Source organism: Megalops cyprinoides, chromosome 8, assembly GCF_013368585.1.
Source record: "Megalops cyprinoides isolate fMegCyp1 chromosome 8, fMegCyp1.pri, whole genome shotgun sequence".
Classification (NCBI taxonomy): domain Eukaryota; kingdom Metazoa; phylum Chordata; class Actinopteri; order Elopiformes; family Megalopidae; genus Megalops; species Megalops cyprinoides.
Window position 1 is genome coordinate 27,947,248 of NC_050590.1, and position 27,583 is coordinate 27,974,830.

A 27,583-nucleotide genomic window follows, 5' to 3' on the forward strand; every position below is an offset into this window, starting at 1 on the left:
ATGAGAAAATACTTCCAAACAGCTGAAATAAATGGAGGGAGGTTTATTGATAAAGATATGTGAGATTAAATGCCTGGGGATCAGGTCTGCTTGAGTCCTTGATCTGGATTTTAAACAGTCTATCAGGGAGTCGGGTCAGTACAGCTGTGGACCTTCTGGAGCAAAAGGCGTCAGTCCTGGACAAAGAACAAGGACAGCGAAATCCTGGATCCACAAAAAAGAAGAGTCATCAACAAAAGCCCGTAATGTACATCTTGGGACAGAGATATGACACCAAAAAAATTCCCGTAAATATCATGCAATAAACTGGTAATCTGCTGCAAATTGATTGACATCGTGGTCTTGTGGAGACTGAATGTTACAATGACTTACAGGATGCCATAATTGCTAGCCTTTTAAAAGTCAAATTTAGTCAGTTATATTAACTACATATCGACACGTTTGAAATACATGTGTCAAAGCAGAAGTTGGTGATGACAGGGAAAAGATAGGATGTATCTACTGACTTTCAAGGAAAACAGACAGGCTTATTGCAAAAATTGCATACATTTTACTCTGAATGGCGTTCGAATACTGATTTTACATACAACTGAACGCTCCTTCTATGCGACCAGAAGAATCAAATTCTGAATAACCTTTCGGTCTGTTCTAGCGCTAGTCGAAAAGTTTTAACTCGGGACATTAACTAAGTTACGATACATATAGGTACATACACATATATGAAATCGCTACAAAAATAAAAACTGTTTCAGCAATTCTGGATTAAGGCATGTCCCACGTTTCGGGTTTTCATTGAAGATTCATAACCAATATTTCCGCTCCAGCATTCACCGATTCACTCTTCATTAGCACGCCCAGGATAGAGCAGCACACGTTTCCACGTGAAGGAATTCTGCCATTGGCCGAGTCTCGTCATCATTGCTATTTCATTGGATTCTTGATTTGCCTTTCACATTTTCAGTGGCCATCTGGTTTTCAAATGTTATTTATGATTGGCTAAAGGATCTACATAGGCTGTTCCAGAGAGGTAATTGGTTAAAAAAGTAGGTTAGTGGTGCGACAGTCATTACAGAACGGAGAAAGTAGGTCATATACCGCTGCTGTTTACTGCCGTCGATGTCAGGCTGTGTTTAAATGTTTCTTACCTTTTCCCACGTAAGTACGATTAATTATTTTACATGGCTAACTTATTTTAACATTAAATTGTTGTCACGGCGGAAAATCAGATCGTAAGAATATACTTTTCATCATGACATATTGCCGTTTTGGGGAGGAGGGGCAGTGCTTGACTGAACTAGAGGTGGTGTTTAAAGGCATAGATGCCATTTAATGTTACGAAAGAAATGACACTATTTTACAGCATTCAAAACCAGTTAGGCACATTTTGTTGGTTGTTTCAGTTAGTAAGTATTAGGTAGACACATTTGACACAGAGTGACCACGAAACGTTATTGTACCATTGTTTTCGTGAAATCGTGCCCGCTAATCGCCATCGCTATTCGGTTTTGGAGGTCAAATGTTGCATAAGATCCAATAAGGAAGTTATTTCCATTCGATGTTTTACTATAACAGAATAATGTATTTTCTTGTTTGACAAGTGTCAGTATCGCGTTGGTGTTAGTTGGCTTAACGTCATAAGTGTGTTTTTGATATGTTTAATTAGCTCTTTATTTGCGGAGCAGACTCCAGTATCCACCGGCGACGATTTTTACATCCACGTTTTGAGATCTGTTTTACACAGGTTGATTTTTTTATTGAAACAATTTGGGTGAAGTAGCTACTTCACTAGTCATCTTTCTCAGGGTAGACATGAGAAAACGGGGCAATTGTTGTCTCTCGGTGGCGTTTTCCTCAACCTGTAAGTTCAGAATGCATTCTTGTACATTGTTACATTATTCTATCATTATTCCATATCCCAGTAGCTACTGTACAAGTTAAGTGCAGTCATTTTAAAGCCAAAAGTACCTAACCTTGTCTGGCATGACTTGGAGGAATGGCGATCAGTGTTTTATACAGAAGGGGAAAATTGGTTTCTGAGAATGAACCGATCGCGTTCCAATTTACTTGTAGGCTACGCTTAACGTGTTCTCTCTTCTGGGTCAAGGAGGTTTGGAAACCATTATTACCTGCGACGAAGATTTCCAGTCATAAAACTGTAGCCAGCTAAGTTTCAGTAAACATGTTCTAGCATAAGAGGTGGTCGAGATACATGTTGATCTGGCTTGTGTATTGGATTTGTAGAGTTTTAAATCTGATCTTAAAATAAACTGGATACATACGTCAACGTTTTATACAGTAGCCGAATTAATTCAACTCATTCCATTTCTCACATTGCTATTTCAAACACGTTTTATTGTGCGCGCATATGTTTGCAGGAAGAGCAGCAGTAATACGGGTGACTGTCAACCTAGTACTGAATTAAATACCTAATTTAAAGGGGAGAAGACGTGTACCCCTTGGGTGACAGGATGGGTGTCGAAGAACCCTCAAGACTGCTTGAAACAAATATAGAGGAATGTGCACATTAATAACATCTGGATGGCTTAATTTTTTGACAAGCTGCCGACAGAGCAATGGGTAATAGGGAATAAGGAAGATTTTATGCAGTTGATAGTAACACTACCTAGAATTTTTTTAAATGGCAGTATTAGCAGTAAATAGCCTTCATTTCAATAATATGTTGTGATCACATCGTCCCAGAACATCACCCCTAGAGTACTTGCATGGCACTTTGTACATATTAAGTCAATACTTAAGATATTTAAACGTGTTTTGTTAAGCATTAGTTCTCTGATTCCTCCTGCTCCACATCACCTGACATGTCATGTATTCCTGATCACTGAGGTTTCCCCAATTTTATGTGGATTTTTAACAATGAATATCCTGAGTTTGTTCTCTGCCTTCGGTGCATTGTGTCTGGAAACCCAGTCTACCCTGATAACAATACATTAGGGGCTGAGACATTTGAAATGTATCATTTTCAGTTCAGCCCCTTTGTGATCATACCTGGGAATCACCCCTAGAGTACTTGCCTGACACTTTGTAAATATTAAGTCAGAGCTTACATCAAAGACACATGCTTAAATCGAGGGCAAAGTTAAAAATTCATGAGATTCATGTTCTTCTCTGAATTTTTTTAAATTGTAAAACTGGAATATGCGTGAGGAATTCCATCTGATTCCGTCTTGACTGAACTTCTCCAGTCCACACTTGTATGTGTGTCTGTGTCTGTGTGTATGTGTTTATGTGTGTGGGTGCACACGTTTCAGTTTTTATGCAGAAATACAGTAGTTGGTGGCTTGACATTTATAGTAGATAGAACATCCAAAATAGTCACACAAGGACTTGTTGTCTGTCTATGTACATTCAGTGTCTTTGTTTTTAGTACATGATATATTCAGGAAGAAATGTTCTGAAAGATGTATGTGTGTGTGTGTGCATCTATCTATATAAAGATATAGAGAGATAGATAGAGGGATAGATAGATATGTGTGTACACACACATAGAATATTGTGGGTATGTAATATTTATTATGAAGACGAATGGAATAGCACTGAAAGTCAAAACCTAGAGTGAAGTTTGTGTGTGTTTTGTCCTGCCCTTTTTATGAAGGAAAAGAAATAAAGAAATAAGTAACATTTTAAGGCAAGCTGAGACAAATTTTTGTATGCAGGATAATTTACAGGGGAGGAAAAAAATGAACGAGTTTCAACACCCAAACATGTGAAACTATTTTATTAAAAGGAAAAGGAATGTATGGAATTTGATGCTTTACTAAGGTAAAATGGTAGGCATAAAATGGCTAGGTTGTCATGTTTACTGTGATAAATTGTGTGGGTAGCTAGGTCTTGTCTTGTGTGTGAATGATGGTGGAGAGAGGGTCAAGGTTGACATCCCAGAACACTTCAAGAGGACTTGAAGCTCCAGCTACTTACATCTTGCCCAGGACATTCATTCATCATCACCATTACTGTATTGTCTGATTGTTGTGGCTGGGCATAGGTATAAACTTTTTTCCACAATTTAATGCAAAGTTCCAAGTCTCATCTGTACCCTGGTCCCAGTTCTTAAGGTATTTAAATGTGTTTTGTTAAGAATTAGTTCTCTGATTCCTCCTGCTCCACATCACCTGAAACGATTCATGCCATGTATTCCTGATCACTGAGGTTTCCCCAATTTTGTATGGATTTTTAACAATGAATATGCTGAGGTTGTTCTCTGCCTTCTGCATTATGTGTGGAAACCCAGTCTACCCTGATAACAATACATTAGGGTCTGAGACATTTGCAATGGATCATTTTCAGTTCAGCCCCTTTGTGATCATACCAGGCAATCAGTTTTGTACTTTCAAATGATATTTTCATCCAAGGGAAGACAGAGCTCTGTGTTTTTAGTATTTAGATTTGTTAGGAAAGAGCTGAATGGTCTCTTGTTGCTTGCTTTGTTTTCTCATATGATGACAGAAATGTCAAAATGACTCTCTAAGGCTTGTTTCATAATCATAGTGGTTTTGGCCTCCATTGACTTTTTTGTACTGTAATTGTTTGTCATTCTTGACATTCTTTTTATGATGAAAACAAAGGGGTTATGGAGAGTGCATTTAGAATTACTAGAGCCATTATGGTTTGCTTGGAGCTGATAGATTTTGAATCACTGAGTTTGCTGTTGTCAGCTGTGTGTCTTCCCCTGTTGTGGTTTGTTTATGATGACGTTCCATGTCACACTTTCCTCAGAGGGGCATGTAAACATCCCGGCATGAAAGTGGAAAAAGCACACCTCTGTTCCTCTGTCTCTCTCCTCTGGCCCTGCATGTGAATAATGCCTGCAGAAAATGAAGAGGGTAGCCAGACCTTTTTCTTACAGACTAATTGTCAGCCTCCATACTTTTGATACTCCTGAGCAGTCACAGAGTACAGTACATGGTCTGTAAATGGAATATGCAGTTGTGGTCACAAAGTGGTCCAAGTGTACCATCTTCAGACTCAGTAAACTCCCACAATGTCTGTACCCTGTTGTTCTGCCTTGGATAACCTTACGAGGTGCATCTGTACTGATTTATTGCAATGTTTCTCCTAGTGGACCATTGTGGGAGTAAATTTTATCTTTATTGTCAAAGGGGGTAACAGGAGAGTGTGGGTGAGGAGAGGCAAAACCAGATGATTGTGGAAGCAGAGAAAGACAAATGTGGTTTTGGGTGTTGGACCAGTAGGGGAGGGAATAAAGAAGGGTTGATATATATGCCTATTGATGACGGGTGTGTACAGAGAAGGTTATTTAGAGAAGGTTTTCCACTCAGAGAGAAGCTTAGTAGCCCTGGCGCTCAGAGCTGCAGGAGAGCTCTGTAAGACACACAAGGCAGGACTTAATCTGGGGAAAGGTTGTGCACCACCCCTGCCCATCTCTGCCTTGTTGAAACCTGTGAGGGCAGTGATGAGATGGCTCCCATGATCCCCTCAACATCCTGTCCCTGCAGCACCTATTCATCACCCATTTGCCACACGCCAGCTTTACTTAGTGAGGATGATGTCACTTATTCTTTGCTGGTGGTGGATGGATGTAAGTTGCTGGCTCTTTTTAACCAGGTGGAAAGACTGTTCTGTCCATAGCAGAATGATATGATTGGATCACACACGTGGCAAGCTTGCCCTCACAGTGGTTGATGACACCACTGTTGCCCATGACACTACTACCACTGCTCTCCCTCACACACACGTCAGCACACAAGCTTGTCCCCCAGCGTCACCAGATACTTCACCTGCCACTTGCACACGAGGTCCTTTTTCTAGCACAAACTTTCCGCTTTGCCCTCAGGTTAGCCATGCCAGACTCTAGGGTATTGTGTGCCAGTCACCACCCCCTTTGTTGGCACCACATCCCATTCATGCAGAGCTGTGACCCACCCACAGCTCCAGAAAGCTGTGCAAATAACAAAGTGTGATTTGTTTTGACATGTCTCCTATCCAAATGACAAGAGCTACTTATTGCCCCAGGTTAGAGATTAATGCTTAGTGTGCTGGTCAAAGGTCTGATAATTAGCACAAGGATGGGATGTTGCGCTTTTGCATGTACCAAAAGTCACACGTTGTTGCTGTTGCACACTCGAGTTAAACTGATGCAGCAGTGATTTGCTTTTTGGAGCTGTTTCATGTCTGCTGATGTATGTCTGGTGTGATATTTGTCTAACCAGAACTCTTAGCAGGTCTGTCACATAGAGATGGTTAATGTGTTGAACAAACACACAGGGAACGGTTTTAGAGATAGCAACGCAAAGATTGGTTGAAAAGTTGTATTTTTGGTACATTTAGTCATCATGTAAGCAAAGCCATAACAAGTGGAAAGGCTGTGGTCTTGATTGGGCAGGTAGTCAGGTCACAAACTGCAGGTCACAGTTGGGAAGAGAGAATTCCACCTGACTATGGGAGGAGTTTTGTGAGAGATGTGTGACTTGTCTGTAGCATGAATGGACAGATGACACTGCCAGGGCTTGAGCCTTATAATCACTCCTAACAAGCCAATTGCAAAGACAAGCTGCAACAATTCATGATCCACAGCATTCCCACTGCTGTTCGTCACAGCAAGAGTTTCCAGGGATGGGCAAACTGCTCCACCGTGGAAATAATGTTCCATAAGAAGTCCCAAAAGAAATGGTGGAGTCGGAGCCCCCTCTCATTCCAGTGCAAGCCCAGGGAGACTGGAAGGAGGTTTGAGTTACAGACACAAGTTGAACATGCTGTTTCTAAAACACACTCTGAAGCTTATTTAAGAGCTGAGAGAAGGAAAACATGGGAAGGAAACTGAACAGCCTGTGGCTTGTGAAAGCAGATATGTCAAAACTATGTCATCTTTCCCTCTCCTGATCACTCTGACACACTCTCTGAGGTGAGCAGAGGCGATGCAGACCAGCTCCATATATGACTGTAGCACACATATGGAGCCACCAGAGTAGGGGAGGATGAGCAAGGCCTGCCTTCTGTCTGTGCCATTTGTTGGCGCACTCCTTTGACATTTGATTTAGTTAGCCGGCCTGGTGGGGAGGGAGAGGGGATGGGCTGCATGGGGGCCGCTTGTGGGGAATGCGTGTCTCCTCACAGTTCACAACTGCAACAAAGAGATGACGGGGGGCCCCTTTCCTCAGCCGCAGAGAGGAATGACAGTAATGTAATCCGGAAGTGCCATAAATGGTGTGTTTTCAAGCAGGTCTACCAGGTATCCTGGCAACCGTGCTGGGGTTGTCCGTTAACAGAGCTGACCGAACTACTGTGCACCAGTCTGCCCACCCCTGTGAAATATGTGTGTGCTTTTGCCTGCCCACATGTGTGAGCCTTGTGCACATGTTTCTCCCTGCCTGCCTGTTTGTGTGCATGCGTGTGCGTTCATGTGTCTGCCTGCCTATGTTAAATGTATGTTAGGCGAGAGTAGATTCTGAGAAATGATATCAGTATAGGCATGGAGATGGTAGGCAAACAAGATCAGGTTGCTTACACGTGTTGTTCAGATATCTCCAGAGCTCTCGCAAATCTAATGTGGCTTAGGTTGTTGGTGTGGACAACACTGTGTTGTGGATTTTAGAAATAGGTTTGAGGTGAAGAAGCAGATGGGGCTTAGGGAGCTGTGATTACACTGTGTGAATAACTGGCATTAGCTATATCAGAGGTGGAAGGGCAAAGAGATCAATGGAGAGTAAGCTGTCAGGAAAGCATTAGTTCTAGTTTGATTATAGAAGCAGGAATGCCACAGTCACAAAAGGCACTGCAGGTTTTATGGGTCTTTCATGAGGTTGAAAGAAATGAGACAGTGCGTACTCAATTGTGTCAAAAAGCAATTACTTTGGTCAGGAAACCAGAGTACCCATCAGTGCAAGATTACTCTTTTTTAGAAATGATCCTAAATTATCTAAAATGAATACATTTCAGTTGAGGAGAATCAACATTTTTAATGATTCGGTCATTACACAGGGATGTGCTTTTGAAGCAAGTGTAGTTCACCTGTCACCTTTTCGGAACTGTCTTTTTTTCAGAAGTGAATTAAATGGAGGTTTGAATGTGCTCTTTTCTGCCCATTTAATCTCATTAAATGAAGTTTTCCAGACACCGTTGCCCTGGAGAGAGAGAGCTGTGGCAGTTGTAATTAGAGCCCGATCGATATATCGGCTTGCCAATATTATCGGCCGATATGAGGTCATTGCAGAAAAATCGTTATCGGCATTTATAACGGCTGATAAATGACAATTAAAAAAGAAGTGGAGAGATGGAAGGTGGATCCTTCAACCATGTTATGAGTGTTGTTGTTGAGCAGTTTGTCCACCAGAGGGCACACTGCAACTCCACTGTTTACAGCACACGTTTGGAACGCCGCAAATCACAACAATCAGCTGCAGTGGCGGAACAACTTTACAAAGGGCCCTGGGGCAGAAGTTGGTCAAGGGCCCCCCGGCCCCAACCCCGCCTATGCCAGTGACAAGAGTGGAGTGCAAAACCATAGGCCAATATTAAACAGTTAATCATCTATTCTCATTATAGTTTAGGCTATAATTCCTAATGCCAACCCTCCCCATTAATCCGGGCTTGGGACCGGCACCTAGTTGAGCTGGCTTGCTCCCTAAGAGGCTGGGTTAGGCTAAACTATATACATTACAAAATTTTGAGCCCCACCCTGATGAAGTAGTATACCTGGCAAGAACTATATAAATAGCGGATCACCGCTTATTGATTTGTCAGTGGGAGAAGAAAGAGCACTGATCGTAAGGACGCAGCCTGGAATGTGCATTAAAGGGGGCCCCCCGCAACTCAGGAGGGGCCCGGGCCCAGGGGCAACTGCCCCGCCTGCCCCGCCTATAGCTCCGCCCCTGATCAGCTGACCCAAGCAGAGTCGAGCAGAGTAGCCCACAACGGAGATCGTCTGTGTTCATGGTAAATTGATAATTGTCACGTGAAATGCATTACTTAAATAATAATAAATATCTCCCATCACTTCTCCTCTTAGCCTAAATAAGCCTGACAACGTTCCTGTCAGCCGTGCCTGGTTTTGCTGCAGTAACGTGAAAGCCGGTACCGTCAGTCAAACATCAAAATTACATTTAACATTACGGTAGTTGGGTGGTGTAGGCTAAGCTGTTGACAAACTTGATTGTAGGTGTATTTATGAAACAGTGTGGCAGTTCTAGCGAGTAAACAACGGTCCTATCATTTCTCCCTCTTCACTTCTAAAAATTCTCTGGCAACATCGCTTACAGCAGCTTATAACACTGTCCATTGCTAAATTAGGTTACCCACAAAGCTAGCTAATACTATATTTATCAGTGGAAGACCACTAATGTTAAACTATAGCATTTAACTTATTCTGCCTAAATTAAGCAATGGTAAATATATCTGTGACTCGCATGTCTGTAGTTACAGTCGGTGCATTGGAAATTATTAACTCTTTTGCGCGTACAGTCACACCGGTGTGATTAGCCATTTAGCGCATTTGCTAAAACTGGTGCGATTAGAACACTAGATTGGAGAAATTCTAGCTAATTTTAGTGTCGAGGAAACAGCGATTTAACTAAAAAAAAAAAAATACAAATAGCAAATACTAACTGAAAACTATGAGAAGCTTAATAACACTAATGAAAACAGAACAAACCATGTAATTAATACCTGCATAGCATAAAAAATAAGTTATGTGCGAAAAGGGTTAAACCAGAGGGACACGTAAATAAATGTGGGCTGAACAAGTATCTAGCATGGCTTGATAGCCAAACAAAGTTATCTAGCTTCTCTTTCAAACGTGTAGTGTGAAATCCCAATGTCAGAAGTCCTCGTTGCAGACAGTCATGTAGTATTAGGTGCATGCAACAGCAGTGTTTACTCTAGGTCATTGTATCAGTTTACACGTTGAAGATGGCATGATATTTTTAAAAGTTTTTTTGTATTTTTATACATTTGACTCTTATTTATCAAAACTTTATTACATTTTGTTGTACTTTTGTTCAAAGTACTATTTAAGTTTATTTCTAAAATGCATTATGTCATGTTATCTTGGTGAGGACTCTTAAATAACTACACATAACAAATGTTAGGAAAAATCTTTGTTTATGTTTTGTGTTTCTGTAAAAAAGAAAAAAAAAGAGAATATCGGCCGATATATCATTATCGGATTTTTAAATCCTCAAATATCATAATCGGTATCGGTCTTAAAAATCTTATATTGGTCGGGCTCTAGTTGTAATCTCACCAACGCAATAATTCACATGCTGACAGTATTTAATGATGTTAAATTGTGGGAATTACATTTTACTGTAATGTAAAATGTCATTTTACTGTAATGTAACTTCTGTCTGTCTGTCTCTCTGTCTCTCCCGTTCTCTCTGTCAGTTGAATCTGTACATTTCTGCTGCTAATATTAACAACTGACTGCCACTTCAGTGGAGGGTTTCAATAACCTGCGTATTTTTTCATCTCAATTGTCAGTTTGTTATCAGAACTGACCACTGGATCCTCTTATGTCACCTTGCAGCATAGATTGAGTTCCTACTACAGTCTTTAGATGGCACACACCATTGTGCAGGGACCCTAACGGTACGCTTCCACTTCAGTGAATTTCGCTTCGCTCTCATTCAGTTTGTATGGGGGCGAAATTCACTCTGGTTGGTCGAAATCGGGGCGAAATCGCCAAGGCAAGCAAAATTGAGATGGCAAAATCCCAACTTTATGCAAATGAGAACCACGTGAGAACCAATCAGTTCATTGTGTGATGTGTTTAGTACGTGACATTAAAAAGAGAGGCAGGAGTAACAAAAAAAGTCTGACCAAGATGGCAGAGACTTAAGGCTACATGTAGCATGAAAATATGTATATGATTAAAAGATGTATGGGCAACCATTTGTGTTTACATCAACACAGGTTGTTGTTTCTATGTTACATTAACTTAGCTGAGACAAATAGACCAATCTAGATCTTCATTTAAACACTCTAAGCTAGGTGACAGGCTAACCGCTAACATTTTCGGACACCACATATACACTACGCAGATTGCTGGGATAGCCAGGCTAGGGTTGGCATGAAAACATTTATATGAGTTTACAATGTCTGGGTGACCTTATTGTATTCAGAACATGGCAAAAAACGGGAGGTAATTAAGTTGGTGGAGATCTTACACAATGCAATGTCTATGCCATTTCATCACAGTTGACTGGTTGACTTCACAAGCTAGCTGAATTGCTTGCTACGTTACCGCACCACAACTACACTTGCTACTGGCCAATCATACTTGCTGTTTTCGCGACCACGCCCCCAGAGCGAAAATTCGCTTGGCAAAATTCACGAGGTGTTTCGCTGTGTGGACGCCTAGTGTAAGAGCTCTGCCACATGTTGACATATGGCTGTGTTTCATAAGAGGCAGTTAGGAGGAAACATCTTACCCTGTCTCCTTCATCTCATTGCAGGCCAGAGAGACTGGGAGTGAGTGGAGTGAGATGCTTTGAGACTAACGGCCTGTATGAACATTTGTGGTGAGTGTTCCTTTATCTTAGCCACTTCAAAGACATGCGCTGCGTTTGAAGTGGATATGGTGTGTGCTGTCTTCATTCACCACTGTTTCAGTCTGTTATATTCATTTGCTGGGAAGACGCCCATGTCCAACACAACTTGCATTTACTTTTGTTTTCTTGTACACATTATCCATTTAGCAGGATATGAAGTAAAATACTACTAGACTAGAATCTTATCTTTAAAGCAGTGGTTCTCAACCTTTTTTGAACAAACGCCTCCTGACCTCATCAATGACCCCAACAGTGAATGAGTGTGTGTGGACCAGCCAGTCTGCAATAGACCGTCGGACCGGCTCCACCATCCTACCCAAAACAACAAAACAAAACTATAAAATAAACTCGACAAAAAATGCACCACCGTCTCACGGACTTTACACATACAGCTGCACTAAAACACTAAGTGAGAAAACAACTAAATTCACACAATATACCATCATATAATACATATCAAATTCCCCGACGACTGTGCTTGCCGCCATAGACGTTTAAATCACCTGAGGTGCACACCTTCGTGCACCCGTGACCCTGACGTTACGTGACCCATAACCCCTACTTCCGTGCACCCTTTACCTGATGTCATGTGGCATACCTGTAAAAATATGAGTTGGGAAATATTGTCTTTTGGGGAAAAAAATGACAACAACAACACTTTGGGAATTGATTGAAAAAATATTGTAAAGATATGTATTTGAAAATTCAAACAAATTCAGGACAACACACAAAACTTTGTTTTCAAGATCACGAACAAAAAACAGGAATAACAGAAGAAACTACTTGGGCAAACACACAAAAGCTTTTTTCCAAGACTACGAATCAAACACTCGAACAACAGAAACTAATTGCCTGGCCAATGAAAAAGCAGCGGTCCTTCGCGCTGTCTTTAACTTATATTACATCCAAATTTCCAACGGTCATTTTATTGAAGACCGAAGACCAGTTAACCTAATGAATGACAAAAGTAGGCTGAAATTAACTAAACGAGAATGCATTTTGATTGGTCATGGAATCTTAACCCGCAAAACTGTACTGCTGTCAGAGCCGTCAGAAGTTTATAGGCGTTGCTATGGAGATCATTTGCCGGTAGTGTATGAGGAGAAGTCAGAGCACCGGCAGCATGAAAATATTATCATTGTAACCAAGCGTTCTGTTGTAAGCCTATACTTTTAATAATAATTGATTAAACAAGGAGATGGGAGCTCTGAACTGATCGACAAGCTTTTTTAACTTCTTCATTCATCAGTCAAAACCGCGTAACTCATCACCATCACTTCCAGTGTGACCTTTCAAAATAAAAGCACTGAAAAATCGCTTACATAGCCTAATCATTTGCACGAAGACATCAGAATATCTTTTATTTCAAATTCAAATTAACACTATTTGTACCTGACAGAAGCTTAGAAGTTGTGATGAATAACTGAATAACACTATATAGTGATACATCGGTTCAGATAGCAACTGCCATTGTGTTTTAATCAGATGTTGTCTTCAGGCCAAGGTTAACAGTTCTACATATTACATATCTGTATCTACATACTCAGTACCTCTATGCCATGACACTGTATGTCATTTATTCAGTCAGTTTATTTAGTCCGATATTTGTAGAGGTGAAGTGCACCCGTCTGAGAAAAACAGTGCTCTGTGTTTATGTCTCTTGTTTCTTTTATCACAGATGATCTAATGGCAGACCAAAGAATGGACATTTCTTCAACAATGAATGAGTTCATGTCCCCTGGTTCTACCGAACTGATCAGCAGCTCCATCAGCACCCCTGGGATCGACTATACCCGCAAGAGGAAGGGAAGCTCCACAGACTACCAGTAAGTACTGCTCCGCCTAAGTTCTTCCACTGGGGCAAAGTACCTATGAACTCATGTCGTCACAAGCACTGTTTTAAGGCAACTTTGTGTGTTCACCCCAATTAATTTTTTTAACAGTGTACTATCCAATATGTTTATCAGTACTGGAATTTTTTACTGTGTGCTGAAGGTGTAGATCACAAGTGGTCCTTCATAGGTTAAACTAATTTTCTTTTTTTTTGATAGTAATAACTAAATCCAAGTACAGTATTCACAAATCTAAATTGCAACTTTTTGGTTGTAGTTGGTATAAATCAATCAGCTGCTGTGCCAGTGACATAAAGAAATTGTTGCAGATCCCATGAAACCATAATAAATCAATTTCCTTGCCTTGCAGAATTGATGGATTTTCTTTTGAGTAAGTATCAAAACAACTTACAGAATTCTCAAATAAATACAGTGTAATTAGACCGTGAAGGGCTGGATCTATTCCCGTATTGCAGTTGGTAGGATCCCCTTTTCTGTCAGTAGCAGTTCAAAAGCTCATTTTTGTATTCTCAGCATTTAACAGACAAGTCCTCTTCTTATTCTTATTATTTTTTTCATGTAATTTCTAGAAAAAATGAATTGTGTCCCCTCAGATCGCAAGCAACAGGGTTGAGATTCCTCATCCCCAAGTTAGGCTGTCACTCAGAGGTGAAGCCATTCTTAAATCCCAGTGATGTGTGGAAATCGGTCTCAGGGTGTGAAAATGGCAGGTCAGTGAGTGTGCATGGAGAAGCTCTGAACTCGGAGAAACAATAATGTGTCCTCTTAGAGAGCACAATCAATCAGTTGGTCAATTTGATTTTTTTAAACACCGCTCTAAATCCCACAGGGTGCTGTATAAGATGGGTCCAGCAGAACTTGACATTGCATTTTCTGATTGCCTTTACGTTTACATTTAAAAGAAAACACCATTTTGGATCAGCCTCATAAAAAAATCCAACTGAGACAAATCTGTGCTTTAAGGTCCAGTGCAAAGCATACATACCATAGAAAAAAACATACCATGATTTATTGATAATTAACATATATTTCTCAAATGTGTACAAGTTTTACATTTTCATTAACTTGATCAAGTGTGAGCATCCGCAGTATTGTATTAACCAGAGAGGGAGACAAGCATCCTGTAAAGTCGCACACACACAGGCAAGATACAGAAAATCTTCTGATGACAAAAATCTCAATCTCAAATCTCTCTCTAAATCTGCCCAGTATCTAAATATTGGATAAATATAAAAATATGGTGATGGAGCTCCAAGAGGCACCAAATTGTGAGTTATTCTTTGGTCTGAATGGGCTGGAATGAAGCCTGGTGTTTGAAATGATGTATTTCATTAACAAGTACCCTAACAGGAGGTTACAACACAACTGCTCTGATTTGAATATTTACATTTACATTTATTCATTTGGCAGACGCTTTTATCCAAAGCGACTTACATAGGTTACAGTTCTTTACAATGTTATCCATTTATACAGCTGGATATTTACTGAAATAGTGCCCCACAGTGGGGATCGAACCAGCAACCTTTCGGTTACGAGTCCTGCTCCTTAACCACTACTCTACACTGCCGCCCCGTATAGAAGGGAAATGTTCACGCTGCTTGGCTGGCTCCCCTCACTGTTAACACTGTTATGCTATTAATATTTCTCTGTTTTGTTTCAAAACTTGATTTGGTTTTAAAGAACAACTATTTCATCTCTTTATATTGATTTCTTCAACACAACAACTAATCCTTTCTAGATAAATGGAGGAATTTAATTTAATTTTACTGTCATTATTAAAAAGGAAATTTACATGTCGTGACCCTCTTTTTCATAGCAATGGAAATAAATTAGCATCTTAAAAATTTCTTTGAATTGTTGAATAGTAATACTAATGGTATAACTTTTTTTGAAGGGACAGCATGGACACAGACAAAGATAAACAACTTGGAAGGTAGAGTAACTTAAATATTATTTGCAATAGATTAGCACTTTGTGCTGAAATAAATTAAAATACATAAAATGCAATCTCAGATACTTTGTATTGAGCTGTTATAAAGAATTTTTATTATTGTAACATCATGGTGAAAATGCATGACTGATGATAATTCGAACTAAAGACTGTGTAACCGTACACATATTCTACAGATTTAACTGGGGATCCATTTATGCGCCAAGACAACTAACAACTATAAGCCGCACAATCATGTGATCCGCTATGCCTTACATTTACGTGGTGCTCTTAGAAAGGTGCTGCATTCTAGAATATAACAGTAATTTTTATCATCCCAAAAAAATCTGTTCTTATCCCATCTTTCCATCTCTCTCCAGGGAGTGTGCGGAACAGGGGCGGATAAAGAATGCCAGGTAAACTGATCGCGTCCCAACCCCTCCTCATGTTTCCTTGGTGAGGGATTGTGTGGAAATGGGATGAGTGTTCCGTTTCTACAGACTCTGCGCCTGTTCAGTGGAGGGTCAATGGAGAGACTCACTGTAGTCTTTGAGCTCAATAAGTTTCATTCTCAGGATTTCAGCCCCCTTTCATTCCATGTCTGAGAGACACCAAGCTCCTTGTTTATAAATGAGAAGTTACATTTCACTCATGTCAGACAGTGCATAGATGTAGATTGTAGTGGTGCTGCTGATATGGACTGTTGTGCTGAACTGTGCTCTTTGGGTGGCAGGGAGGCTCACAGTCAGATCGAGAAGAGACGGCGTGACAAGATGAACAGCTTCATCGACGAGCTGGCGTCATTAGTGCCTACCTGCAATGCCATGTCCCGCAAGCTAGACAAGCTCACGGTGCTACGAATGGCTGTCCAACACATGAAGACATTACGAGGTGAGCAAGGTGTTCAGAGGCTGGACATGGTGGGAGAGTAATGATATGCGCACTGCAGTGAGAAGCAGTTTTGTTTTAAATATGTGTAAAAGCACACTGGTATCTTTTTAATTTCCAAGAGGTTGGAAGGTAGTCATCTAATAAATGAGATAAATGATCTGTTAGATACAAATGCCCTTTCTTTTATGTGCACTGCCCACACACTTGAACCTATTTGACTTCTTTCCTTTTAGGTGCTGCTAACCCATATACTGAGGCAAACTATAAACCAGCGTTTCTATCAGACGATGAACTGAAGCACTTAATATTAAGAGTAAGTTCATTCTGGCAGGAGTGTGTTATCTCCCTTGTGCCTGTGCATGGAAGACAAGTAACCCCTCCTCTCCATTCTCCGTTAGGCTGCCGATGGCTTTCTCTTCGTCGTCGGCTGCGATCGTGGCAAAATCCTCTTCGTATCGGAATCAGTTTACAAAATCCTTAACTACAGCCAAGTAGGTTTCTTTAAAACCCAATCACATAAGAGCCTGTTTTTTGTCAGTTGTTGAGGTATACCTAATATCAATTAGTTAGTTAAGTTATGCCAAGAATTTAGTTTGTAGCCCGCTTGTCCACACATTTGGAGTTATTATAGCATCACAGTGGCTGAAACATGCTTACATTGTCTATGTATGGTGTATGCAAACATGCCATAAAACTTCCGTTACATGATAAGTTTCTAACAAGAGATGGTCCTTTTCAGTGGCTGGGGATAAAACCTTATTTTAGTGAATAAACAAAATTTTACATTTACATTTATTTATTTAGCAGACGCTTTTATCCAAAGCGACTTACAAAAGTAAGTCAAAATCCCCTTGTAATGTTCATGTTTTTTTGAAAATTTTGACGTTTAATTTAACTGTCAGATATTAAAATCATTGAAGCTTACACCTGCATTCTAATTCAGCAACAGTCTATTCAACAAGTAACAGTAGTGTTAATTCATTTAATGTTGTGGTATAGCTTTTGTATAGTCTAAATTATTGACAACAAATGTGAATGTGCAAGGTGCAAATACTAGACCACACTTAAACACCCTCCCTTCCTCTTGTTGAGGACAGGACACATTGCTGAAAAATTCAACAGTGTTTCAGACTCAAAGCCTATAACAACATGAAGAAATATGTATGGAAACAAATGGCATGTTGCTGGTGGCATAAATTGCAAAAGAGTAGAAATGGGGTCTTCTGTTTGATGTTGATAATGGGTGAAATCCTACATAAGCAAACTTCTCTTTTAAAAGCCTCTCTATGAAATGAAACATTGTTGGGAAAGATCAGTGGACATGTGGTTTGTTCAAACTTGCAGCATTGTATCAGACTCTAAGCCTATCAAAAGTAGAGGAAAATAATAGACAAAAGCCAAAGTAAAATGATAGGGTCCTCATGCTCTCTCTTGATAGGCCGCTTATTATCTGATGATATAGATAAAAAAAATGCAAGTACAGTGAAAATCTTTATTAGACAAATTGGTAGCCAACTGGTATTGGGTGAATTGTGCTAAAACAACTGAGGTACAGAACTGTTTTAAATTTAATAATACAAGGAAAAGAGCAACACTCATACTGAAGAAAAATTGTGATGTTTTGGTTGTCGGAGTAAGCTGAGGCTGCTCTTTTTTTAGTAGAGGATACCAGATACCTGTACTGTAACCATCCTGATTTCTCTTTTCTGCTCATGATTCCCTCTTTTTTAAATGTGAGACATTTAAATACCTGTCTCCAGCAGTAGCCAGTTTCTCACAGCCTTGGGGGTAATTTGAGCTACTAATAAGAGTTTTACGGTAAATGTATGCCAAGCTTACTCCATCATTGATTTCAATGTGCCTGCTTACATTACTTGCTTTCTCTTTCTCTTTGCAGAATGACTTGATTGGCCAGAGTCTATTTGACTACCTGCATCCGAAAGACATTGCCAAAGTCAAAGAGCAGCTGTCCTCTTCAGACACAGCACCACGAGAACGACTCATTGATGCCAAAAGTAACATATCCTGGCCTCTCTGGTTACAGAGGGAGGGGGTGGGGGCAGGCTGAGTGGGAACACTCTGTGTCTGGTGGAGGGGAACAGAATTAATCAGGCCAAATATGCAGCTAAATGAGGGTCGAGGACACAAGCAAAAGCGCTGTGCCAAAATCCACCCCCCACCCCCCCGAAATGGCCTCTTTTATACCAGCTATGACACTTTGTTCCGGTGCATTGTTTCCATTGCTTTAAAAGTACATCAAGCATACCCTCTTTCTGAACAAGAGTGAGGAGTAGTTGTTGTTGTTAATTTGCTGGAGCAGTTAATTGTGCTCCTTTGTCATCTGTTTCCATTGTTAAAGGACACCATATGTTTTGTGTATTTGGAATAATTGCTTTAGAACAATTGACAATCCACAAACCACAAGGTGATGTTTGGAAATTATCAAGAGACCAGTGAATTTATTTCAGGAGCTGTCACTACAGTAGAGAGAGCGCAGTCACAGTGACAGAGTAGTTGACTTATTGCTTAATGCTGGCAGCATACATATAGTGGTGTTAAGAGTCCAGGCCAGTTACAGGAGCAGTGTGATTTCAATGCATTGTCACAAGAGTAATGTACTTACAGTGACAGTACTGGTACAGTAACAGTAATGCAGGTACAGTGAAAGTTCAGATAGAGTATAAAGCTGCTTACACATGACTAGTGTCAAAATCTCCCAATGCTCGCTTTGCCATTGCTTTCCTATTAAGAGAGCGTCGTGCCTCCGACCTCAGCGTAGCGTAGCGCTCAAACCAAGCGCGCTCAAAGTTCAAATTGGTTGAAGTTTGATCCCGTTTGCCGCTGACCTTTCCGAGTGAAACCAATGATTTTACAGTGTGATGCGACACCGGCACGAAATATAAACATTAAATTTAAAGATCCAATCAAAGTCAAAATGGAGGACAAACTGGAGAAGCTGTGTGTGTCAGGCGTTTCAGAGTTGTGTGACACCACTTCCAAGTGGTACCACAACCTTGCTAAAGAAACGATGCATGGCGCAAAGTTAGCATCGAGATGGGGCTGCCAGGTCTGTAGATTCGGCTGTAATAATTTATAGTTATTAGCTACATACCCAGCATACTCAGAAGCTTGCTACATCCCTGGTTATTAGCTAGCTAGCTAGCTTAGTTCTGTCAAAGTGCCAAATCCAAACATGAATTTATATAATGTTACAGAGCTACAAAAAACTCGATAGCTAGCTAGTGTATTAGTATCCCTGTAAGCACACATGCATCTCCGAGAAGTCTATGCGATGTATGCCGATAGAGCTGGAAGAGGTATTTGAAAGAGTGTTTGCTAATATGGAAGATGTCTCTGAGTCATCAAATTTGAATGTCTACGGTTTAACAACAACTTATGGGTAAAAGTAAATCACCCGAAACGTTTTAAACATTTAGGGAGTCAATAACACCTTGATATTTCAGTAAAAGAGTTCAATCTGCTTACACATACAAATCTCTGACTGCACGCAAATCAAGTGAAAAGAGCGAACTTCACTCAATTGGCCCACACAAATAGAACCCACGTTCTATGGGCTCGTTTCCTCCTTGGGTGAACTATCAGAGCAATTGCCTGGGCATTTGTCTGTTGTTTGTTGAAATACATGTTCATCAAAGTTGTTGAGATAGTAAGAACTTGAGGTTCCGTCTTTGCCTTATTTCTTCTGATCTCTACTTTTTAAAATGGCACTTCCGTGATTACATATCTAGGACGCTTGTCATGTGGAGGACTGAGCAGCATGTCAAGCCTATGCTGAGCGTTGCGTTGACGCCCCCACGCTAGTCATGTGTAAGCAGCGTAAGGTACAGCAGTGTTAATGCAGGTGCAATGACAGTGTGCTGTGGCCATCTCTAGCTGGCCTCCCGGTGAAGACGGACATCACCCCCGGCCCGTCCAGACTGTGCTCAGGAGCTCGACGCTCCTTCTTCTGCAGGATGAAGTGCAACAGGCCCTCTGTGAAGATGGAAGACAAGGAGTTCCCTTCAACCTGCTCCAAAAAGAAAGGTACTACCTCTCCTTTCTTTTACTGGTGTGTTTTAATTTATATTTTTTTTTTACAGGACTAGGTCCTTGTAACATAGTACGTTTGTCCTAGGTAGTGGAGAGTCCTTACAAGCTCTCATAACTGGCGAGAAACAGAAGTAAAGTAGTGCATATGTAGCGGTATTTTATGCAAGGAGTTTCCATGATTGAGGGTCATGTGATATCAGTATATTGAATGCAGAGGCAAGTGCAGCAAATCAGCAGTATATTTAGTTAAGACCATGTGAGCACAGGCCCTCCAGAAAAGAATATAAAACCGCTGTTTAGATCCTACTGATTTTAGTGGTGAGTCTTATTCAACATTCCTTTTTAAGCGTGAATTTGTCTTGGAATACAAAAAATAGAAGTCATATTTCAAACAGGGAAGACTGGTGTATATTCCTTTAAGAACCATCCTGTTGATCAGCTAGATTATGACATCCTTCATGTGATGAATCAGTCTCTATGAGGTGCACACTGTAGGTTGACAGATGGGGGGTGTATGTGGTCTCTCTGGTCTGCAGCCGACCGCAAGAGCTTCTGCACGATTCATAGCACTGGCTACTTAAAGAGCTGGCCGCCCACCAAGATGGGTCTGGAGGAGGACAATGAGCCGGACAATGAAGGCTGCAACCTTAGTTGCCTCGTGGCTATTGGCCGTCTGCACCCCCACATCGTACCCCAGCCCATGAACGGGGACATCCGCGTCAAGCCCACCGAGTACGTCTCGCGCCATGCCATCGACGGCAAGTTTGTCTTCGTGGACCAGAGGTGAGTGTTTGTGCTAGCTTTACATGTCCAGTCAACATATGTTTAAGGGAAGAAAATTACAGGGTTTTTCTACATTCATTAGCAGCACATTTCCAATGGCATTAATTTCAGACTGCACTGTATTGGATTATACTATACTGTGTCATACTTGGATTTCAGATGGTTTCAAGTTTCAGTATGCTGAAACTCTGAGATGCCAAGGACGGTTTGTCTCTCTGTCTAAGCAATGACATCAGCCCCACCCCAAGCAAGTGTAGTTAAAAATGAGACTAGATGGGGTTGGCCCTTTTAACAACGTTGTCAACGCTGAGAGGTCAGAATGAGTGAGGTGAAGTTGTGACCTCTTTGGGGAATTGTGGAGCCTAAGGAGAAATGTGCAGATTACGCTCAAGAGGAAAGGTTGTGTTAACTTTCTTCTCAGAGCCCAGTGTGGAGGTATCTCCCACGTCTGCCTCATTGTGGAATTAGGAGACCGATTGTGTGTGAGAGAACCCCTGGTCATTTTCCAAATTTAGCTATCGTAGAACATTCCAGCTGAGGCTGACGCAGAGCAAACCAACTTATTTAAAAATACCCCAGTGCCCAGTGTTTAAGAGATAATGCAATGCCTTTAAACCTTGAGCTGCAGTGCTGCTGCTACCACTATGCATCTTTTCATCAGTGACATAGAAAAGCTGGTGTTATCTCTATGAACATTCTGCCTGGTTTAAGTGGTCATTGTGTAATGTGTGTTAGTCATGTTGTTAGTCACCTGATATGCAGGTAATGTGCAGTTAATCTTTTGTAGAAGTAAGCTGGTACTAGTCTGCTGATATTAAGTGTCATGCAAATCACTCAGTGTGTTAAAGTGTTTCTTTTTAGTTAAAAGAGAAATGTGGTTGGTTGCATTTAATTATTGTTTTGTGTAAGGGCATATAGCTGTTATTAGATGTCAGGGTTTTATATAATGTGAACTGATGTGTATTTAGTGCTCTTTGGTCCTTTTTAAGGGCCACAGCGATTCTTGCCTATTTACCCCAAGAGCTCCTGGGCACATCTTTCTATGAGTATTTCCATCAAGATGACATCGGGCACCTTGCAGAATGCCACAAACAAGGTCAGTCCAGCAGAGAATTTTGACTTGGCTAGGCATGGGGGTTTTCAGTACACAGTTTAGCATGTGGTCTGGAGTAGGACAGACCCTGCTCTATGAGTCAGCTGTGAATTATGGCTGAAACATGAGGCATATACATATGGAGATAACGCAGTAACTAAATGAAGGGAGCCCACAACAGTGTGTGTGTGTGTGTGTGTGTGTGTGTGTGTGTGCGTGTGTGTGTGTGTGTGTGTGCGTGTGTGTGTGTGTGTGTGTGTGTGTACGTGCATGTGTGTGTGTCAGTGAGAGGGGGCTGAAGGGTGCAGAATACAGGCTGAAACAACTCTTACTGAATGGTTTGATCACGATTCGCTTATTTAAACTTTCAAGGTTCCTTTTTTGGTGTTTTCTTCATGCAGGAAGTGCAGGATATTTCTTTTTTATTTTTAACTATGACTCTTCAAGATCAAACTCACCTCGCCGGATTATCTATTATAATTTTCAGTTTTTTACTTAATATAACGATCTGTCTTTTTTTGTAGAAAACAATTTGATTTTGCTGATACAATTTGTTGCTTGTAAGCAGCTGATTATTACAGACCTGCATGTGTAATTAAATTGTAACAGATTGTCCAAAAGAGTTTGACCATAATAAAATGAGCATATCAAAGATCTACACTCGCGCAGTCTTAAATTTTGTAATGATATTACCAAGGTGATGGTATCACTGTGTAACTGGAGTGAGTGAGTCGCGATGAGTTGACCTTCTGGCCACTCCTCTTTGCAGTGCTGCAGATGAGAGAAAAGATCAACACCAATTGTTACAAGTTTAAGATAAAAGACGGCTCTTTCATCACCCTGAGGAGCCGCTGGTTCAGCTTCATGAACCCCTGGACCAAAGAGGTGGAATACATTGTCTCCACAAACACTGTTGTCTCGTAAGTCCCCTTGCCTCGCATTGTCAGTGAGACACACTATTAGCACTGTTACAATGGTTACAATTCGATTTGTGTCACGATACCACACATACCACAATGCACATACTGACACCACTTCAGTGTACAGAAGTAAGCTCATGCCCAGTGTCCTCTGCCTGGATGTAAACTTCCGGGAAATGTGATGAAAGAAGATTCTGTTCCAGAAAATTCAACAGAAATGTTGTATGAGTTATAGCCACACACTACCATATACATCCTGTTGGCAGTTATGCATTCATCATATTTAAAAGGCTTTGATGATAGTAGTCATGGTATTATTTCTGTGCTGTGATCTTGCTATAAAAGCAATATGGAGTCAATATGGAGTCACTGTAGGAAGAGTGTCAGAGCCTGGCTGTGTTCAGAAAGCTGTGTGGATTTGCATGGGCCTGTCTGTGAGCTAGTTGAGATGGGTGTGTAGAGGGATATGTATGTGTAGTGTAACAGATCCCCTCTCGCAGGGGCAGTACACTTGATGGTGCAGACCCCAGCTATCCTCAGCTCACCGCCTCACCCCAGAGCATGGACAGTGTGCTGACCGCTGGAGACGGTAAGGCCAATTTTCCCCTCCTTCACTGGGCTTGTGTCATAGCAGCTGAGCTAGCAAGGTTCAGCAATTGAAACCCATGTAGAAAGATCAAGTTTGGATGAATTGATGAATTGATTTCATAGCACTGCGTATCACTGATATTTATGTATTTCGATAAATCTGCATATAAGCAGTATTAAAAAAAACAGAAAATCTGAACCTTAAGTCTTGTGTACTTGGGAAGCATTACTAATTTACTGTTAGTTGATAATGATGCATTCTCAGAACCTTTCTCTGTGTGCTGTAGCCTACCCAGCAGGAGGATTCTGCATTAATAGTATGATTGGTGTATGTTTGGTGACAGGTGCAGGAAAGCGGGCACTCCAGACTGTGCCAGGTATCCCAGGGGGCACGCGGGCAGGGGCAGGCAAGATCGGCCGCATGATTGCTGAGGAAGTGATGGAAATCCAGAGGTGAGAGCTTACTTTCATTCCACTCCTCTTCTACAATTAAGAAACCAGTGTTGGGCAGTAGTGTCGCTACAAGTAGTGGCGTTACTAGTTTAACTACATTTCTCAGTAGCGTGGTGGTAACGTCGCTGTTTTCTGAATCAGATAGCTTTTCAGTAGCGAAGCTCTTTTATTGTAGTGTGGTAGCGTCCACACAAGCTACATTTACCCTAGCATTTCTGAAGCTCAAGCACAGCGGATCTTTCAGGAACCCTCTTTGGATCTTTCTGCTGCGGTCTGAAATAAAACAAGGACCAGTACGTGACACCACCGCCATACACGGACTTAGCCACAGAAGCACAGAAGCGCTTCCGTATGACATTGTGACATCATGTACCAATCCTTGGGATCATGCTTACAACAGGGGAGTAAGGGAATACAGACATTAGGAATGGTAAGATTCACCGATTTGCATCAGTGCACCGGCATAAAAGTTCACAATGCGATTGCCCCGATTAAAAAAGTGTGCACCAGATACAGTTTGGGATGACCTCGGGATGCATCGTTTCTAACATCTTTCCAATTTATTTATATATAATTATTAGTAGAGGCCCTATGCCTTTATTATCTAGAAATGTGACCAATAACTTTATATTTAGATTCCTCCTCTCTAAACTGTTTCTCAAGCGCGCTCTCTCATCTCCACTGCTATCAGTGGCCAGTTCTCGTCAAGTCTATCGGTCAAGTCTTGCGCGAGTTGGAGGCGTGTCCGGGTGAGTCACAGATTATCATGGAGGAGAAAGAGTCACACGTTCCACTGAATTGCTACAAATCAAATGGTTGTCAACACTGCAGATTTTTCAAGAGATACAGACAATTTGACAAGACGCATGCAATTTGCAAAATATGCCGTGCCGCTATAAAGTACACAGGCAGCACAACTAACCTAATTCAAAAACAAACAGCATGAATGAGATGCTTACTGAGTTGCAGCACTAGAGAAACAAATATGTGAAGTAAGAATGGCACTTTTTTAGTTAATTTATGATTTGCTGTCTGCTTAAGAAGAACCAAAGAAATAAAATCAAACTATCTGTTACCGTATTGAATTCATCATATTCTTTTGCGTCGCATCGTATTGCGTTGAATTGCATTGTGTTGAATCAAATCATGTCAAATCGCACTGCATCGCGATAGGCGTGAATCGTATCGTATGGCATTAGTAGTTGCTTCAATATATCGGATCGTTGGCAATGCATCGAGATGTGTATCGCATCGGCCTCAGTGATGGAGATGCACATTCCTAACAGACATACGAGCTTGAGTTTACTTGGTGGAAAGATGGCAGAGGGAACCTGTAACGCTGAGGACGGAAAGGAATTGACCCAGAAGGCATCAACATGGCCGTACCTTGACAAATACATGTGTTTAACTGAACTCGACACTTTTTTGTTATTATGTAGAGCTTATTATGTGATGTTTTTTTTTTGTTTGTTTTTGTTGACAAATTGGTTTTGGAGCAGCGAGAGTAACGATCACCGGTTATTGTTTAACAAACAATTGAACTGAAAATTTTTTTTAACTGCATATCTGTTTGACTGACAGTTATATTGATCACTGAGATAGCATTGACTTCGCATGAAGTTGGTTCAGTTTAAAAAAACAAAAAAGTAGCTTCTGATGTAATAAACTACTTTTGCCGTGTTGGTGTAGCTTAGCTTGCTACATTTCTCTTGCTACATTTCACTAGCTTCAGTTTAGTGAATCTTCATTTAATGTAGAGTAACTTGGTAGCTTAGCTCACTACACTTTCCAAGTAGCTTGCCCAACACTGTAAGAAACACATCAGCTTTATAACTGCACTTGCCACATGTGATCAGGGATTAGAAACTGGCTGACCTCTTCTTTGCACATCAGTGTATTTTAATAATTTAAGGCCTGAACTGAGGAGGCACACCCTAGATGCAGAACTGAAATAGTGCTTGCCATTGGTCTTTACCCAGACCTGCTGTGTAGTGGCTAGTAAGTATACTCTGTCTGTGAAGGTTGCCATGCCACTGTCCTGCAGTCTTGTTGTAGAGAGCTGCTTTTATCTTTGACAGGATTCGAGGCTCATCACCCTCCAGCTGTGGCTCCAGCCCGCTCAACATCACCAGCACCCCTCCTCCGGACACCTGTTCCCCAGGAGGCAAGAAGGTATGAGACCCCCCCACCACCACCCCCACATCTGTCTCCTCACCCTCCTCAGTACAGTCAGGAACCAAATAAACACTTTCTTCTGTGTGCTGCCCACAGAGTAATCCTAACCAAATCAGTACTTCAACTAAAGGGTGTGAATCTCCTTGGAAAGTCCAGTGGATTTGCTAGTACCTCTATAGGTGTAGCTGTGAACTGGGATTTTGTAACCTTCAATATGGTAAAAGAAATGTAGTATTGTGAAGGCACTGAGCCCATAGAAAAGATATGGAGTTAGGGGAACACTGTGAATCTTGATTCCTGTCTCCCTTTCTCACAGATTCAGAATGGTGGAACTCCAGACATTCCTTCAGCGGGTATGCTGCCAGGACCGGACTCCATAGGCTACCCCTACTCCAATAACTCTATAATGAGTAAGTATGATCTTTTAGCACTCCACCACAGAGGACTAAATTTATAACTGCATTAAATAAATATATTTATGGCTAAAAGTAAGTAAGAATTGAGTAGACTGACTGTTGGCAAATCAAGGAAATGTGAGAGGAAGGATTGTGTGTCATGTGATAGGTGATAACTCCCATATCGGCATCGACATCATGGATGATCCGGGCTCCAGCAGCCCCAGCAATGATGAGGCAGCCATGGCTGTCATCATGAGCCTGCTGGAGGCCGACGCTGGGCTGGGCGGTCCAGTGGACTTCAGTGATCTGCCTTGGCCCTTGTGAGAGCCCACTAGGCCCACCCGGGACCATTTGACAGGGCTCGAAGAAAGAGGGCTGGGGGCAGGGTGGACAGGAGGCATACATCTGAGATCCATATCAGCAAGGGCCCGAACCAAACCTAATGCGGATTTACAAAACCACTGCAACGCAAGGCTGCAAGGAGCCATGCAAAGGATGCTGGGATCAATCGGCATGTACAGCCCTCTCACCGAAGTCGCCACAGTGTAACTGTTTCCATCACCTATCCATAGTAAAAATGTTCCAGTTCTCCAGCTTTTCTATGTCCATCCACATGCACTGGCATCATCCCCATCTTTTTCAAATGCCATTTCAGTTTTAGTGTTATGGTGTTTTTACACTACAAAAAGGTTTCCATGTTAAATATTTCCTATGAGAATTGTATCATAAACCTGTTTATTCTATCATGTAAGAATTCTTTTCTCTAAATATATGGTAGAAGTGTATTGTAGCAGCAGTGACATATTTTTAAAATAAAAGTCTTTGTTTCTCTTGCCTCTGGCTTGCTTTTTCAACCTTTTTTTCTCCTGTTTGATTTGTAGGAAACCAATGTGATTGTTCTGGTGTTTGCACCTTATTCATATTCTG

General features: G+C 41.2%; 1 protein-coding gene across 4 annotated transcripts; it reads left to right on the top strand.

The window, feature by feature from the left end:
• Positions 1–1,077: 1,077 nt before the first annotated feature.
• LOC118781735 (aryl hydrocarbon receptor nuclear translocator-like protein 1) lies at positions 1,078–27,446 on the top strand. Of its 4 annotated transcripts, XM_036534756.1 has the most exons (20): positions 1,078–1,155; positions 11,427–11,492; positions 13,201–13,348; positions 13,725–13,745; positions 13,969–14,085; positions 15,270–15,308; positions 15,686–15,721; positions 16,039–16,196; positions 16,430–16,509; positions 16,595–16,687; positions 18,094–18,211; positions 20,091–20,240; positions 20,783–21,029; positions 22,019–22,125; positions 22,892–23,042; positions 23,543–23,631; positions 23,975–24,083; positions 26,162–26,255; positions 26,575–26,668; positions 26,823–27,446. In XM_036534756.1, exons 2-20 carry the CDS (start codon positions 11,480–11,482, stop codon positions 26,978–26,980), a joined length of 2,022 nt encoding a protein of 673 aa, XP_036390649.1. In that variant the 5' UTR covers positions 1,078–1,155; positions 11,427–11,479; the 3' UTR covers positions 26,981–27,446. The 4 variants fall into 4 exon arrangements, with proteins under 4 accessions (XP_036390649.1, XP_036390650.1, XP_036390651.1 ...); XM_036534757.1 differs by lacking the exon at positions 13,969–14,085; XM_036534759.1 differs by lacking the exon at positions 11,427–11,492 and having other exon boundaries at positions 1,079–1,155.
• Positions 27,447–27,583: the final 137 nt, after the last annotated feature.